This window comes from Terrapene carolina, unplaced genomic scaffold (assembly GCF_002925995.2).
Source record: "Terrapene carolina triunguis isolate 2854851 unplaced genomic scaffold, T_m_triunguis-2.0 Scaffold113, whole genome shotgun sequence".
Classification (NCBI taxonomy): domain Eukaryota; kingdom Metazoa; phylum Chordata; order Testudines; family Emydidae; genus Terrapene; species Terrapene triunguis.
In genome coordinates this window covers 5706954-5720652 of record NW_020664464.1, presented here as the reverse complement: position 1 = coordinate 5720652, position 13699 = coordinate 5706954, and the positions used below count along the sequence as shown (strand labels likewise).

The 13699-nt window shown below is 38.2% G+C and overlaps 1 protein-coding gene across 1 annotated transcript in view; it reads left to right on the top strand.

Moving 5' to 3' along the window:
* Window positions 1–13699, top strand: part of SLC24A2 (solute carrier family 24 member 2) — a 165074-nt gene that overhangs the window by 115875 nt on the left and 35500 nt on the right. The window contains exons 8-9 of the mRNA XM_026652431.1: window positions 10601–10699; window positions 12712–12818. Of these exons, the coding sequence (XP_026508216.1) occupies window positions 10601–10699; window positions 12712–12818 (206 nt within the window). The remainder of the gene's footprint in view (window positions 1–10600; window positions 10700–12711; window positions 12819–13699) is intronic.

Here is a 13699-nt window from a genome sequence, read left to right as displayed (position 1 = left end):
TTACTATACCAGGAAACAGTGCAGATTTGCTGGGATTGCTGCATTCACACTAGGAGTGCTTTGCTGGTATCGTAAACCAGTATTCCTATACCAGTAAAGCACTTCTAGTATAGACATAGCCTGAGGTATTCTTCATAATCTCACATGAACCAAAGCCTTGAGTCTCAAATTCATTTTCAAATCTACACCCAGTGACCAGAAAGAAATAATACTGAAGTGCCCAAACCCATTGACTAGAATTGAACTGTACTGTATTTCATTCATTTATCATTTCACTTCTTCAGAGTGGCTTGTACCCAGACGGAAGTTCCATTTAAAACGGATCTCTTCGCTGAGATATGAACAGCATAATTGAAAGTACAATTCTAGGCTTTTCAAATTCCATTTCACCACAATTGTTTAGAAATGGTGCAAGCATAGCAGCAAACTCTGTAGAATCAGTATAAAATAGTCAAAAAGCTAAGAGTGGCCATTTTGCCTTAATGGAAGTGGATTCTGCATGGTTACTGCTGTAGTGGCCTTACAAATACAGACTGTTTAGCACTTACCCCTTTCTGCTGTTGCTCACAGTAAGTAGGCTATTGCTATGTAACGTTTGTAGTGAGAGCGAATAAATGAAGTTGTTTCTAAAATGCTCCCAGCACTGCAGCAGAGTAGCTAGTTCTCCACTTTTGGCTGTCTCCCTTTTACATCAAATAGATACCACAATTACTGTGGTATTTTCAGGGCTGAAAATGTCAACTCACCAAAAGACCTCAGCTTTCAGGTGTACTTTCTGGTTCCTCCACCTGCCCTACTGAGTCTCCAGCTTTGGAGAGCATGAGAGTAGCCAGGGCTGACTGCTGTGATCTGGTTGCTGACTGGCTTTTCCCCTCTCCTCCATCAGGCACCCAGAGGCTACTAGGGGAGGAGCCCAGAGAAGAGCTGATCAGAAAATGGGGGGGGAGTTCTGTGCCAAATGTAGATGAAAACCGCAAATGTTTAGTTTGAATTGCAATTGTCCATGAAAATTTCATCTTTCTATTGAAAAACCAAAAACTGCTGCAATCTGAAATTTTCAACCAAAACTGATGGAAAATGGCTTTCTGATGGGAAAAAATGGATTTTTTTTTTTGAGGATAGTAAATACTTTTTGCAAAAAACTTTCATTTAGTTGAAAACCCCCATTTTCTAGTGAACAAATGTTTGGATGGAAAACCTTTGACCAGGCCCTGGGATAAGTAGCCAGCTGGGGAAGGGAGAGAGGGAAGGGAGCTGCAGGTATAACAACAGCAATTGCTAAGGCAGGAGCCTCGCTTAAGGAGTACATTGAAGGGAGGAGGAACTGAAAGGGAGAGCCTGGAAATGTGTGCACTAATGAATTACAGGGAGAAATAGAATTGATGGTTAAGAACAGCAGAGGAAAGAAAAGTAATGTGTTGGGAGGAGTGGGAAAATTAATGAGGGAAAAGAGAGACTTGATATACATATGTGGGAGGATTTATGTATCCATAATCAGGATACGTGATGGATTTGAGGAGGAACTGATGATTTTTGGAAGTATGTGTACTGTTTGCCTACTTCAGAACTTTAAAATTTGCATAATATTTGCATTTGTAAATGTTTTGAAAGCTTTTCCAAGGCTTTTTGTTGCACTAATGTAGACAAGTTTGGTTGTCGTTAGAACTCCATCTTGAGTGGAACCTAACAAATTTTTAATATGTTGTTATAGCTTCTGAACAGTTAATTAAGGATATGGGCTTCTGGAGAAAGTCTTTTCCTTTCTGGAAGAGAAATGAGTGGACAAAGAACCAGCATATGCCAGTACTTTTTATTCACATAATGTATGTAATTCTGGTCTCTTTGAACAAAGGTGAAGAATAGACACAGTGCCTCATGAGGTGTGTCTCAATGTGTTTTAACCAACACCCCGAAGAGTTTGTCCAGATTGGGATTTGTCTGAAATATGTTTGCTGCTCATGGTCAGCCCAGGCCTAGAAGAGACAATGACCAACTAATACATTTTTAAACATGGATCTCTCTGTCTATGCTAGGTGCAAAGGTGTCTATGATAGGTGCAAAGTTATGTTCAAATTTCTTAGTTAAAATGTGTGTGTGTGTGTGTTTACAAAGCTGATTTATTTTCTCAGTCTAGACCAGTGGTTCCCAAACTTTAAGAACCTGTGAACCCCTTTCGCTAAAATGTCAAGTGTCGTGAACCCCCTCCTAAAAAATGAATATTTCCAGGGATTTTCTCCTTTACCTGAATATAAATTATAAAAGCAGTGATCTTGGTAATATAAAATTTGTTTTTATGAGACACTGTTTATTACACACTATTCATTATTATTTATCATTACAGTTTTTTTATTACATTATGAAAATGGCAACACTCTTCCAAGATCTCACTTTCGTAGCTTGTATCACTTTGAATAAGCCTGTTATAAGACAAGGCTCCTATGTTTCATCAAGGAGTATCAGATGTGAAACAGCATGAAGGTATTTAAGAAGCCAACTCAAAGAGTTCCTCCTACACAAGCATTCAGGTCTTGAGCAGTCCAGGCAAACAACGCATGTTACAACAAAGCTTAAACTTTTTCTTCATAATAATTTTAAAAACAATACTAGCTGCCTATTTAATTTTAAAAATATCAAAAAATATCCACCTCCCTTTCCATTTCTTATAAGGAGTCTTGAAGTTTAAATCTCCTCAGTGTGATAGATAGGCTTGCTTTGAGCTGCTTAGCTCTTGGAAGTCCAGGGGCTCTGGGCTGCTGGCCCTGTGCTGCCCAAGATCCCTAGGGACAGTTCTGTCCGCCATTAGGGAATTTTTTCCTGAGAACCCCCTGTAACATTTCGCGAACCCCCAGGGGTTCACGAACCCCAGTTTGGGAACCACTGGTCTAGACAAACCCAAACACAGTAAACTCTTTACTACTGGAGATGCCAACTCAGCCGGATGTCCAGTCAAAGCTAGCATCCAGATGCAGTTAGCTTGTATGAAATTGTCTAGCTAACAAGGATTTATATTATAAACTATTTTGCTTGAAAGAAGCTTTTGTTTGACATAAAGTGGTGGCTAATTTGTTTAAGTACACCACCCAATTTCCTTCAGTGGCTCATTAACCCAGCCCACTCAGCTATGGCATTTACATTTAAGCCTTGTGCAGAAAATCTCATCTTAGATATTTGTTTCAATAAAGTTATTTACTTCATTTCTTATTATGGGCTGAGGGTTGAAGAGGTTGGTGGGATTTTTTTTAATCTTAAAATATTTATTAAATATACCATTTGAAAAAAATGCTACAATTACTACATTCATGATCCTCTGATTTTTCTTTAGTCTTGCAGTAATAAAGTATAAAGACATGAGAGAAATTATTCCTATAAATATACTATGAATAAAGTAGGTAACTGCTACGTATTACCATACATATGCTGCATGTAGTGTGTTATTGGTATTAAAAGAACCTAGAAAAATGTCATCTTAGAAAGCACCCTTTATGGATTGGCATAATGCAATTTCCATCCCAAAGCTTCGTGTACTGTAGGTAATACAGATATATCATCTGAGACCATACTATACATTTTCTACCAATGAAGAAAGTAAGGAGGTAATAAGTTATTTTTGTTTGTTTTCTCTGTAGCGACATTAATACTGATGAGACCCTATGATTCCCTTTAGCTTCCCAAAGAGATCTGTCATCATTGTTTCTGCATAACTTCCAAAAAAACCAAACAGGAGATAGTGTTCTAGAAACTTAATTTAGATCAAAGTATGGTATTTTAGAGTTTTCCATTTGGATTTTTCACAAAATATAATCTCCACTTGCTATATTTTACATCACACCTCCTTTTGTCATCCTTTCTGAGCCTGAGTGCATTAAATAAAACACAGTAGCATGTGGGTTATCACATTGCAGGATTCCTTTTGTAACCCACTCCCTCATATAGCTTTCGCTGTAAAGTTGGGAGCCTGTGAGTAGATTTCTTGGGACTGTTCTATTGGCATTCAAATCCTGATAGAGGCTATACCTTCAGCTCTTCTTGCTGAATTCAGGAGAAGGTGAGAGAGATTAGCACCTCAAAAGATTAGCAACAAATCCATTCATTTTAAATTCCAAAGCAGTCAGAAAGGTACCTGCTTTGTAAGTAGCTTTTTGTGCATCAGACTCTTTTTTGTAGGCATTAACCCTATTTGTATTTTTTTTTGTTTGTTTTTGTTTTGCTTTGTTTTTTGAATCGCAAAATATGGTTTCTAGTTTCTAGGTTTTGGTCTTTTCGGTTCCCTTTTCCAGCTCACTTATGTCTCATTGAAGAAACATTTTTTCACTATATAAAATAAGTATCTATTTAAGATGCTGTAGAACAGATTTTGTAGAACTGTTCCAGATTTAGCTTACCAATTTTGAAGCCAGTGTGACTTTTTGGTATATTTTAAAGGTGTGCTACAATTGGACTTTCAAAAGAAACTCAGTTACAATTGCAACTATTGGATTGGATTCAACTAATGTAAGGATTCCAGCATACCTTGATCATGACTGTAATACTTAAATAAATATTTAGTGATGGTGGAGGCTTTCTAATAAGGTATAGGATATAAATTAACAAATTAGTGAAAACAGTTCTCAGTAGCAAACGCATACATTTGTTACCTTTGGGAGTCAATGGAGGTTTAGTGATATCTGCAGTGAACCTTTGGAAGAGTTTTGTAGAAGACACATGTTTTATAAGTTCTTTGAACCAAGGTTCACGGGCTAGATAGGCAAATAGTGTACTGAGTACAAAATGGGGCAATATATTTTCCCTCTAATTGGCCAGTAGAAGGTGTCTAAAGTATATTCCAAGCTTTTTATGATTCCGGGGTGACTGTGACCCACTCCCATGAAAGAACAGTAAGCTCTGTAGGACTGTTTGTCTCTGTGAAGAATGTTGCACTACATGACTGAACAAATCTTTGTGTAGTATGCAATAATAATCACCCCAAAGTTTGTGCACATCTGGAAGAGAAGAGGTACCATAAGTTTTCAAAAGTGGAGGTCTGTGATTAGCAGTCTCCCATACAAACACTTGCTGTAAGTCTGAACATTCTTGGTGAAACCTGAGCTCCATTAAAGTCAATGGGAATTTTGCCATTGACTTTAGTAGGGAAAGGATTTCACCCTCTTTGCCAGAAGAGTGAAAAGATCAAAGTTTCAAGAAATAGCATAGAAGTAAAAGAAAGAGAAATACTGCAAAGCAGAGCTCAGAGACTTTAGTCAGTAATTACATTCTATCATAAGGTATAAGCACAAATGGACAGAGTTAAAGTTGTGTGGGCAACCTGAACTTTGTCATTTCCTGACTTTTGAGTCCTTATCTACAGCCTTAGCATTGCATATGTGCAGCTTTTTGCATTTTATCAGAGGTTAATGGAGAACAAGGAAGTTGAAAGGTAAATAAATGGTACATTTATTGATTTAAAAAAAAACAGAATTCATCAAAATGGATATTTCTTTATGTATCATCAAAACAACCATTCGAACGCCAAATATATTGATTGTACAGTATCTTAATGCAAACTCAGTCTGACCTGTCTCACTAATGGCTCTCTAAATCCAGTTACGCCGTACTCAGTCCTGGGCTTGTCCTGATTACAGACAGAAATTAGCAACAGAATGCCTATTTTGCTTTTTCTCTTTTTACAATCATTTTACCAAGTAAGTCTTGAATGGATCTGTAGTTCTGTATGGACCTTTGATCTAAATGAATTGCTTCACATGCTTCGTTGGCCAAGACATCCTTTTGATTGACCTCAGCACCTCACTGAATCAGTTCTCTTGCCCTCCAACAACGAGTTTACTCAAAATGCCCAGAGCAATGGCGCTCAAGCAGGTGGCTTTTCTGCCTAGCCTAGAATGTGGTTCTTTTTTCATGTATGAATAGGGTATCATGAGAGGTCCTAATGAAGATGGCAATTACTATGTTTTTTAAAGATACAGAAACTGAAACACAACCCCTCAGAAAACACACAGATGGAGGGGTGGAATCCACATTTACTCTGTGATAGAATTTCTTTCTGATATACTCATTACATATACATTTGTATATTGTGGGCCTGAACCTGGGCACCTCCTAATAGATGGGGAGCATGCACAATCTCCACTGACTCCTTGCAAGACTGGGCGGTGTATGATGTGTAATTATTTTGGGGACTTTCTGAAGTCACTGGGAGCTTTTCGCTCACAAGGAATGAAGAGTTGGGCCCTTTGTTTAATGAACTAGTGACTCTTCACCTGTTAAAAGTTGAGAGTCATTGGTCTACACTAAAAAGAAATGGGGAAAAATGTCTGTCCTGTCCCTTTTTGTTCTTCAGAATGAATTCTAATTACAGTAATAAGGCACCAAGCGGTCACTGAGTTTTACATATTTTTAGAAAGAATGCAGGGATCACCTAGTAGGGGAATTGTATTTTTACAGTCACTCGTCTTCTGTCTCTCACACATGCATGCACATGGACACTCCTACACATTTCAGCCCTTCTTTAATTTTCTGTTTAAAGAAGAAAAGTGTACATCATCATAACTACTCGGAATCACAGCACTCCGCTGCTGAAGGGGCACAACTGGCAAGGAGGTGCCATGGGAAAACCACGTATGTCCCTAAGACGGGATCTGAATAGGATTGTATAGCACCCAAAATGATATAAAGCATGAGGTACCCCTCAGTGGTTAGGTATTATTTATTTGTATTATGGTAGCACCTAGAGACTCCAAGCCCATTGTGCTAGGTGCTGTACAAACTACAAGACCTAAGTAATCTGAGTTTGTCTACATGGGAAGTTATTCTGGAAAAGATATTCCTGATTAATGCCATATGTGGTTGCTCTTATTCTGGAATTCCACTGATTAAGATAATTCAGAATAAGGTGCTTTAATTCTGAAATAAGAGCATCTATATGTGGTGTTAATCGGGAATAGCTAATCCATTTTAAATTCACACTGTATCTTATTCTGGATTAATTTTCATGTGTAGGGAAGCCCTAACTAAATTATAATGAATGTAGGGCACTGCTTAGAACTTCTCTCCCCTCCTCCTCCTTCCTTTTATCTCCCTTCCCATCCTATTCAACATCCCTCACCCCAGGGAAAAAGCCTAAGAAAGCAGATGAACCCTGCAGCTTTTCTTGTAGGTCATTAGATCTGGATTATATCAACCCAAAGGGTGGGAAATGATTTCTAGGGCACCTGTGCTTCCCAGGGGTCTATGAACTCAAGCATTTTGGCTGATCTCAACTGTCATAGTATTTTACGAGGGGAGGAGCAGTGTCTCAGATAATTAGTCCCACAGCACCTAGTTCTTTGTAGAGCAAAACCCATACCTTAAACTCCCCTAGAAATAATTTGGTGGTCAATGCAAATCATGGAGCATAGGTGTAATACAAGCCCCATTTAGAGTGCACTGCTTTAATCCAGACTTGAAGTGACAAAAGGCATGGTTAACTGACAAAATCCAGGTCTGAAATGAAAAGTTTTAAGCGTTTTGCCAAATGCAAATGATTAGAAGCACTCTGGTCCAGTCAGGATTCCTTGTGGGGCTCTGTCTCTCTGTGAAAGGGTGCATCATGCACTTCTCCTGTGCCCGGAAAACTCCCCAGACTGGTGTTTGGGGGAGGCATTGCCCCATTTTCCTCCTATCCCTCCTTAGTGCACAGGTGCTCACCTGGGATAGTGTCTCTGCTATGTATTTGCTGGCTGGCCCCTCCGCAAAAGCCTCACTCTTCCCCACCCCCTTGGGCACCAGTGCGAGGCCAGTCACACTGTGGCCCTAAGGATGGAGAAGAAGGAGGTAGAGTGATATAATGATCATAACTAGGATTACTGGGCAAAAAGTGAAATAGATAACATTTTCTCTTAATGTTAAGAAGCACTTCCTTGAAGTGATCTCTGGCTGTAGAATAATCTTGCAAAGGGAGTGATGGATACTTCATCTCTTTGGACATTTAAAAGTAGGTTAGAAGATGTATTGGAGAGAAAAACCTGGCACTGGGAGAAAGATAGGCGTGGTCTACAGCAGAAAGTTGCACTGGTTTAATTTAAACCAGTTTTTAAACTGATATCAAACTACTCTACCTCGATATAACGCTGTCCTTGGGAGCCAAAAAAATCTTACTGCGTTATGGGTGAAACCGCGTTATATCAAACTTGCTTTGATCCGCCGGAGTGCGCAGCCCCGCCCACCCCCCACCCCCGGAGCACTGCTTTACCGTGTTATATCCGAATTCGTGTTATATCGGGTCACGTTTTATCGGGGTAGAGGTGTAGTTCAAAAGTGTGGGCAGCTTTAGTTCAGTTTAAGAGTGGCTTAGTTTGGTTTGGTTTAAACCCATTCCTAATTGACAGAAACTAAACCACACAAAGCCATTCTTGCACTGAAATAAGAGCCTCTACGCAGGTGTTTGCATTGGTTTAACTAAATTGGTTTAAAATCACACTTTAAATTAAATCAGTTCAGCCTTCTCATGTAGCTACACCTATGGACTAGATGATAGTCTAATAGGTATTTTCCATCACCACTTTATATGATTCTTGCTGAAGGAACTATCATAAAATAGCATGAACATCAGCAGGGATGCTGGGTCTTAGAGCACAAGTAAACATGAAGTGAAGAATAAATGTTCCACACAAAATACAAGTTGAGACTTTTTAAAAAGCCTCTTTTTTTCATTTACCTGTGCTCCCAAGAATGTAGTAATATACCTGGGACATTATAGGCCAGATCTTGAAAAATGCTTATGTACCCATCTTGGACACTGCCACCCCCAATTCATGTGTGCAAACTGCCATGTCTGTGTGAGTGCAAGCACACATTCCTCCACAACTTGTGTGCACACCATGTTTTTCACTCATGTCAGGCATGCACAAAATTGTGCACACAGACTTAAGATGACTCCTGTGTTGTAAATGGAAATACTTGACCTTTTCGGCATTACATTATAAAATAATTGGTGTGACTGTTCTCTCCTTTTTTCTTTTCCTTTCCCTCTTCAATTCATCTCACACTACAGGCTCTTCCCTTTCTCTATCCTTTTTTCTTTATTCAACTTTCTGACTCTTCTTCCTCTATGTCTTTGAATTATAGTCTCTGGCATTGACCCTGCAGAATGAAGAGGTTAGCTGGCCTCTTACTTTTCACTGCCGCTCTGTTCTGCAGATGGTTCTGTTTCACCTTGTGCACTATATAGCGAAAAATTTCAAAATCCCCATATACATTTTTTTTTAGCAACTGAAAAAGAAACTGCCTGTGATATTCCCTACTGTTCTTCTGGCTGAACACATGTTATTTTACAGTGTGATGCTCGTAGAATAATACGTCAACTGAATGGGGCAAAGCTCATGACTTTTCCTAAGATTCTTTTATTATTTTTTCTCATCAGGTGGATTGTGGTTGACCATTTATTCCAGTCCCACATAAATGATTGTTTCTGACCTCTTGGTGCATTAGCGTGTAATTATTCCATTATGGTATCCAGCTTTCTAAGCATTCCCAATTTTTTTTTTTGAGGGGGAGAGCAGAGGCGGTATTTATTTTATTTTAGACCTCTGATTCATTTGTCCATTTCATGTAAACAGCACAGGCTGATTTTATCATAATTATGACTTACATTTGGAAATGGTGACATTCTAATATAAATCAAAGTTTGTTTATGCATGGCTTCTCTTTACTTTCTGTAGTTAATTGACAGAATGTATCCTTTGGGTAGTATTGCTTGATTTTAAATGAAATACCTTTTTGTCCTAAACCATGCAAGTCTTTGCACCCCCAAAACTCCAACTGATTTCAGTGGGAGTTTAGGGAGAGCAAGAATTGTAGGATAGGACTTTCATGTCATATGTTTGTTTTGAATTAAGCCTGCATTCTACTTAATCTGTAATATTTACAATGAAGGAGGAAGGGGACAGAAGAAATAAATCATAAACACATATATTAGGATAAAAACATACAAGGAACATAAACTATGATACCACAGGGCATAAACCAACCATTACAAGACAAGCAGAGAGCTACTGTACAAGATTGTAGAGAACAATGTAGCACTAACTGGCCGGGGTTGGGAATAAAATTAGCTTATGGGAAGGTTATTTAGAAATTGTTCATTATGGGGATTCTTACGCGTTTTTCAGAAGTATCTGGTACTGGTCACTACTGGGGACAAAATACTGGACTAGATGGACCACAGATCTCATCTAGTATGGCAATTCCTATGTTCCTATAGCAGACCAGAAATTGTGTTTTTTATTTACAGCATTTTTATTTATTTGCTATTCATCTTTAATTTTTTATACTAGCACTTTTGTTATGCAAACTTGATTGACTGCATCACCAGAAAAATAATATTTTTTTAATTCTCTGAGTTTTAGGGCAAAAACAAACATCTTTTTAAATTCTTAACTCTGTAAGAAACAAAAATATGCATATGCATGAATGTCAAACAATGTTTAATAATTAGTTAACTTTCTATTTGGGATAGATAGAAATTAATTCTTGGTTTTGATTTATAGAGCAAAAGCTGGAAGCTATTACAGAGAAATGTAGCATCTCAGAATGGCTGCACTTGAACAATGACAATGTTTTCTTTTAGGAAAGTTCAAAGAGAAGGCCTCAATTCTTCATAAAATTGCCAAAAAGAAGTGCCAGGTGGAAGACAGTGAAAGACGGAATGGGGCTGCTAATCATGCTGGTAAGAATAAGAGTACAGAATTATTTCTTATTGTTTGGGGTATATTTGCTATGTGTTACTTTACTTACCCAAGAAAATAAATAAACCTACATTTTTTCAGACTTGAGTGCCCTCTAAATCCATATCTGGACTCCCAAATGGGAACCTGATTTTCAGAGATGCTTAGCACCTGCAACTCCAAATGGGTTGGATTGGTATAATTGAGTGAAAAATTTGGCTCATAGTTTGCCCAATGGACTATTTCATACAGTGGGTCAGATTCAAGCTGTACAAGTGTAAATGCAGAATAACTCCAGTGACATTACAAGATTTACTCTGGATTTTGACCCATTCATTTCTGGTAGGCCATTAGAGTCAGTCATTTGAGCCAAACAGGGCTAAATTTTCCTCTCTCATCCATGTATTCTATTCGGACTCCCTAAAAATTGTGCATGAAACCCCCATAGACATGAATGGGAGTTCTGTGCATGAAGAGAAAACAGAATAAAACATCCAGAGAGCTGTTGTGCAAGGTTGGAAAGAAGAATGTGCACTAATTTTGGAAATGTTCTAAAGTAAGATTGATAAAAATATGGAGACAAATTCTATCCTCAGTTATGTCCCTGGAACCCCATTGACTTCACTGATGTTTGGCAGGTGAAAGTAAGGGCCAAATTTTCACTGTGATGCTTTATTTATTTATAATATTACCAGGCCATTTGACTCTGGTATTGGGTTCTCTCTGCATGTGGAGAATACTCACTGAGATCCACCAGGTGTGCAGTTTGGACACTTACGTACATTTTCCATACACCTGAAATAAATGTGCATTTTATGTGGGTCATGTATCTCCACACTTGCAAGGAGAAGAGAAGAGAATATAGGATTTGAGATCTACCCTGTGGATCTAAGAGCAAAAATGTTGCCCTTAGAGAGGTATTATGATTGTTGCTGCAAGCCACGTGGTCTGTCAGAGGAAAATCCTGCCTATCTTGCATTGGCACGCAAACCTTGATAGCAATGTTCTGTTGTGCAAGGGGGAGACTGCAATGAGGGGGTCATACTAGCCTGCTGCAAGGTATCTTTCTGATGGGGAAAGGATTGGGGCTGGGCCCTAGGAGGAGCAGGCTTGCAGTCGGTAGGTTTGTACGCACGGCTGATCCACTAGCCAAAAGGTTTGTGGACTAGTTGTCTAGTGGGTACTGTTACTTGCAGTCTGCAATAGCAGCCACAGAGTTGCTGCACAGCTTCTCTGTAGCCTGACTATGAATTGGAAAAAATTCATGCTTCGCAGCGCCGTATATACCACCTACACAAACCCCATTTACTCTGTTTTTTTTTTACAAAAAGAATATTCAGCTCAAAACTTATACATTGTTAAAACAACAACAACAACTTAAGTCACCTTCATGTTTCTTTTAGCCACTGCTTTACCACTTAATGTTCATTGCAGTGGAAAAAAACAAAAAAACTGTCAAATGAATCTGGTAAAAACTGAATCAGTTTGACACTTGCCATGACCTTACTCTATATCTAGATGCACTTTGACACTGAGTCAAGCAATTGGATGGAATACTTTGTTAATATAGCATAATGCTGAGAAAAATAGCCCACAAGCAGTTAAATAATCTCAGATATACTGCACTTTGCACTGCTGCTGTGATCTCAGATTTTAATTCAGGACGAATCTGAGTGCAGCAGTAATGCAACCACACAGCTATATTTACTTCTTTGTACAGCAACATCAGATAAAATACGTCTTATTGTGTCAGCTGTTGTTAGAGGCACTTCCTCATGACTTCTGATTGTTCAAGGATTTCTGGACATTACTATCTTTATCTAATAATAACAGCTGAAATTTTGACATGCCTATTGTTTAGAAGATTCCTTGAATGATCATAGGGAAAGGAATTGCATTACACAAAAATAAACGGTTCACTAGTAACACTCGATAATTCAAATAGACTGAAATATGAGTGCAGTGTTTTATCTGTTCTTTCTTCTGTTTTTTTCATTTATGGATGATGTTACAGAAAAAATTGAACTCCCAAATACTACAAAAGTGGAAGTTGAAGTAACACCACCAAATGATGGTTCAGGACCAGTGCAAAATGGAAACATTGCCCATGGAATTGAAGAGGTTACTGCCTTTTATTTTCTCTCTCTCTCTCTTTCTCTTTACCCTGATAAACATATTCCTGCCTGTTTTTACTATTTTGGAAAGCTAGTGAGTTGGCTTTTACCAAGTAGGATCTTGCTGTTTCATGCTCTTAGACCTGAAGCTACAGCTTAAGGCACTATGGAGAGAGAAAACCTCGTAAAAAGCCATTCTTGGCACTGAAGTTCATACCGTGGTTTACTTTAAGTTTAAACTATGCAGACAAATTCTTAGCATTTTCCTTAGGTAAGTTCTAGCAAAAGTTGCTCCACATTGGGAAACTGCAGGGAAATGCTATCCCTGTTGTTACCTTAAATCTCTACTTTTCAGCACTACTTTGCTACTGCTTCCCACCCTAGACACCTCAGACTCATTCTGGCAGCTGGTTTGCACATTTCTATAAAGTAGTCACACTGAAACTTAAATTCCTTGAAATTTGAAAGCATTTTCCATTCTCTTACAAATATGAAAAGTCTTATTTTTACAAAAAATATTAATTAAAATTTGAACATGGACCATTTTGAGAGAGAGTGGCCTATTTTCAAGCAACAATTATCTCTGCAGTTATAAGAGATAAGATACAGTTCACAATTGCAGTATGAAAATAGTGATGTTGATTAAAAGTAAAATGTCAGGGTAAAAAAATATCCTTAATAAATGTTTTAACTACTTTAGCACAGCTCAAGAGTTTATTTTTGAGAAGTATACATACATGGCCTCAGTCCTGCAAATGTTTAACTTCACACATTTTTGTAGTCCCATTAAAGTCAGTGAAAATTAAGTATGTGAATAAAAGTTTACAGGACTGAGGCCATAGTTGGACATTTTATGGAAGAGAATGGCATCCTTCCTAAAGGTTTATC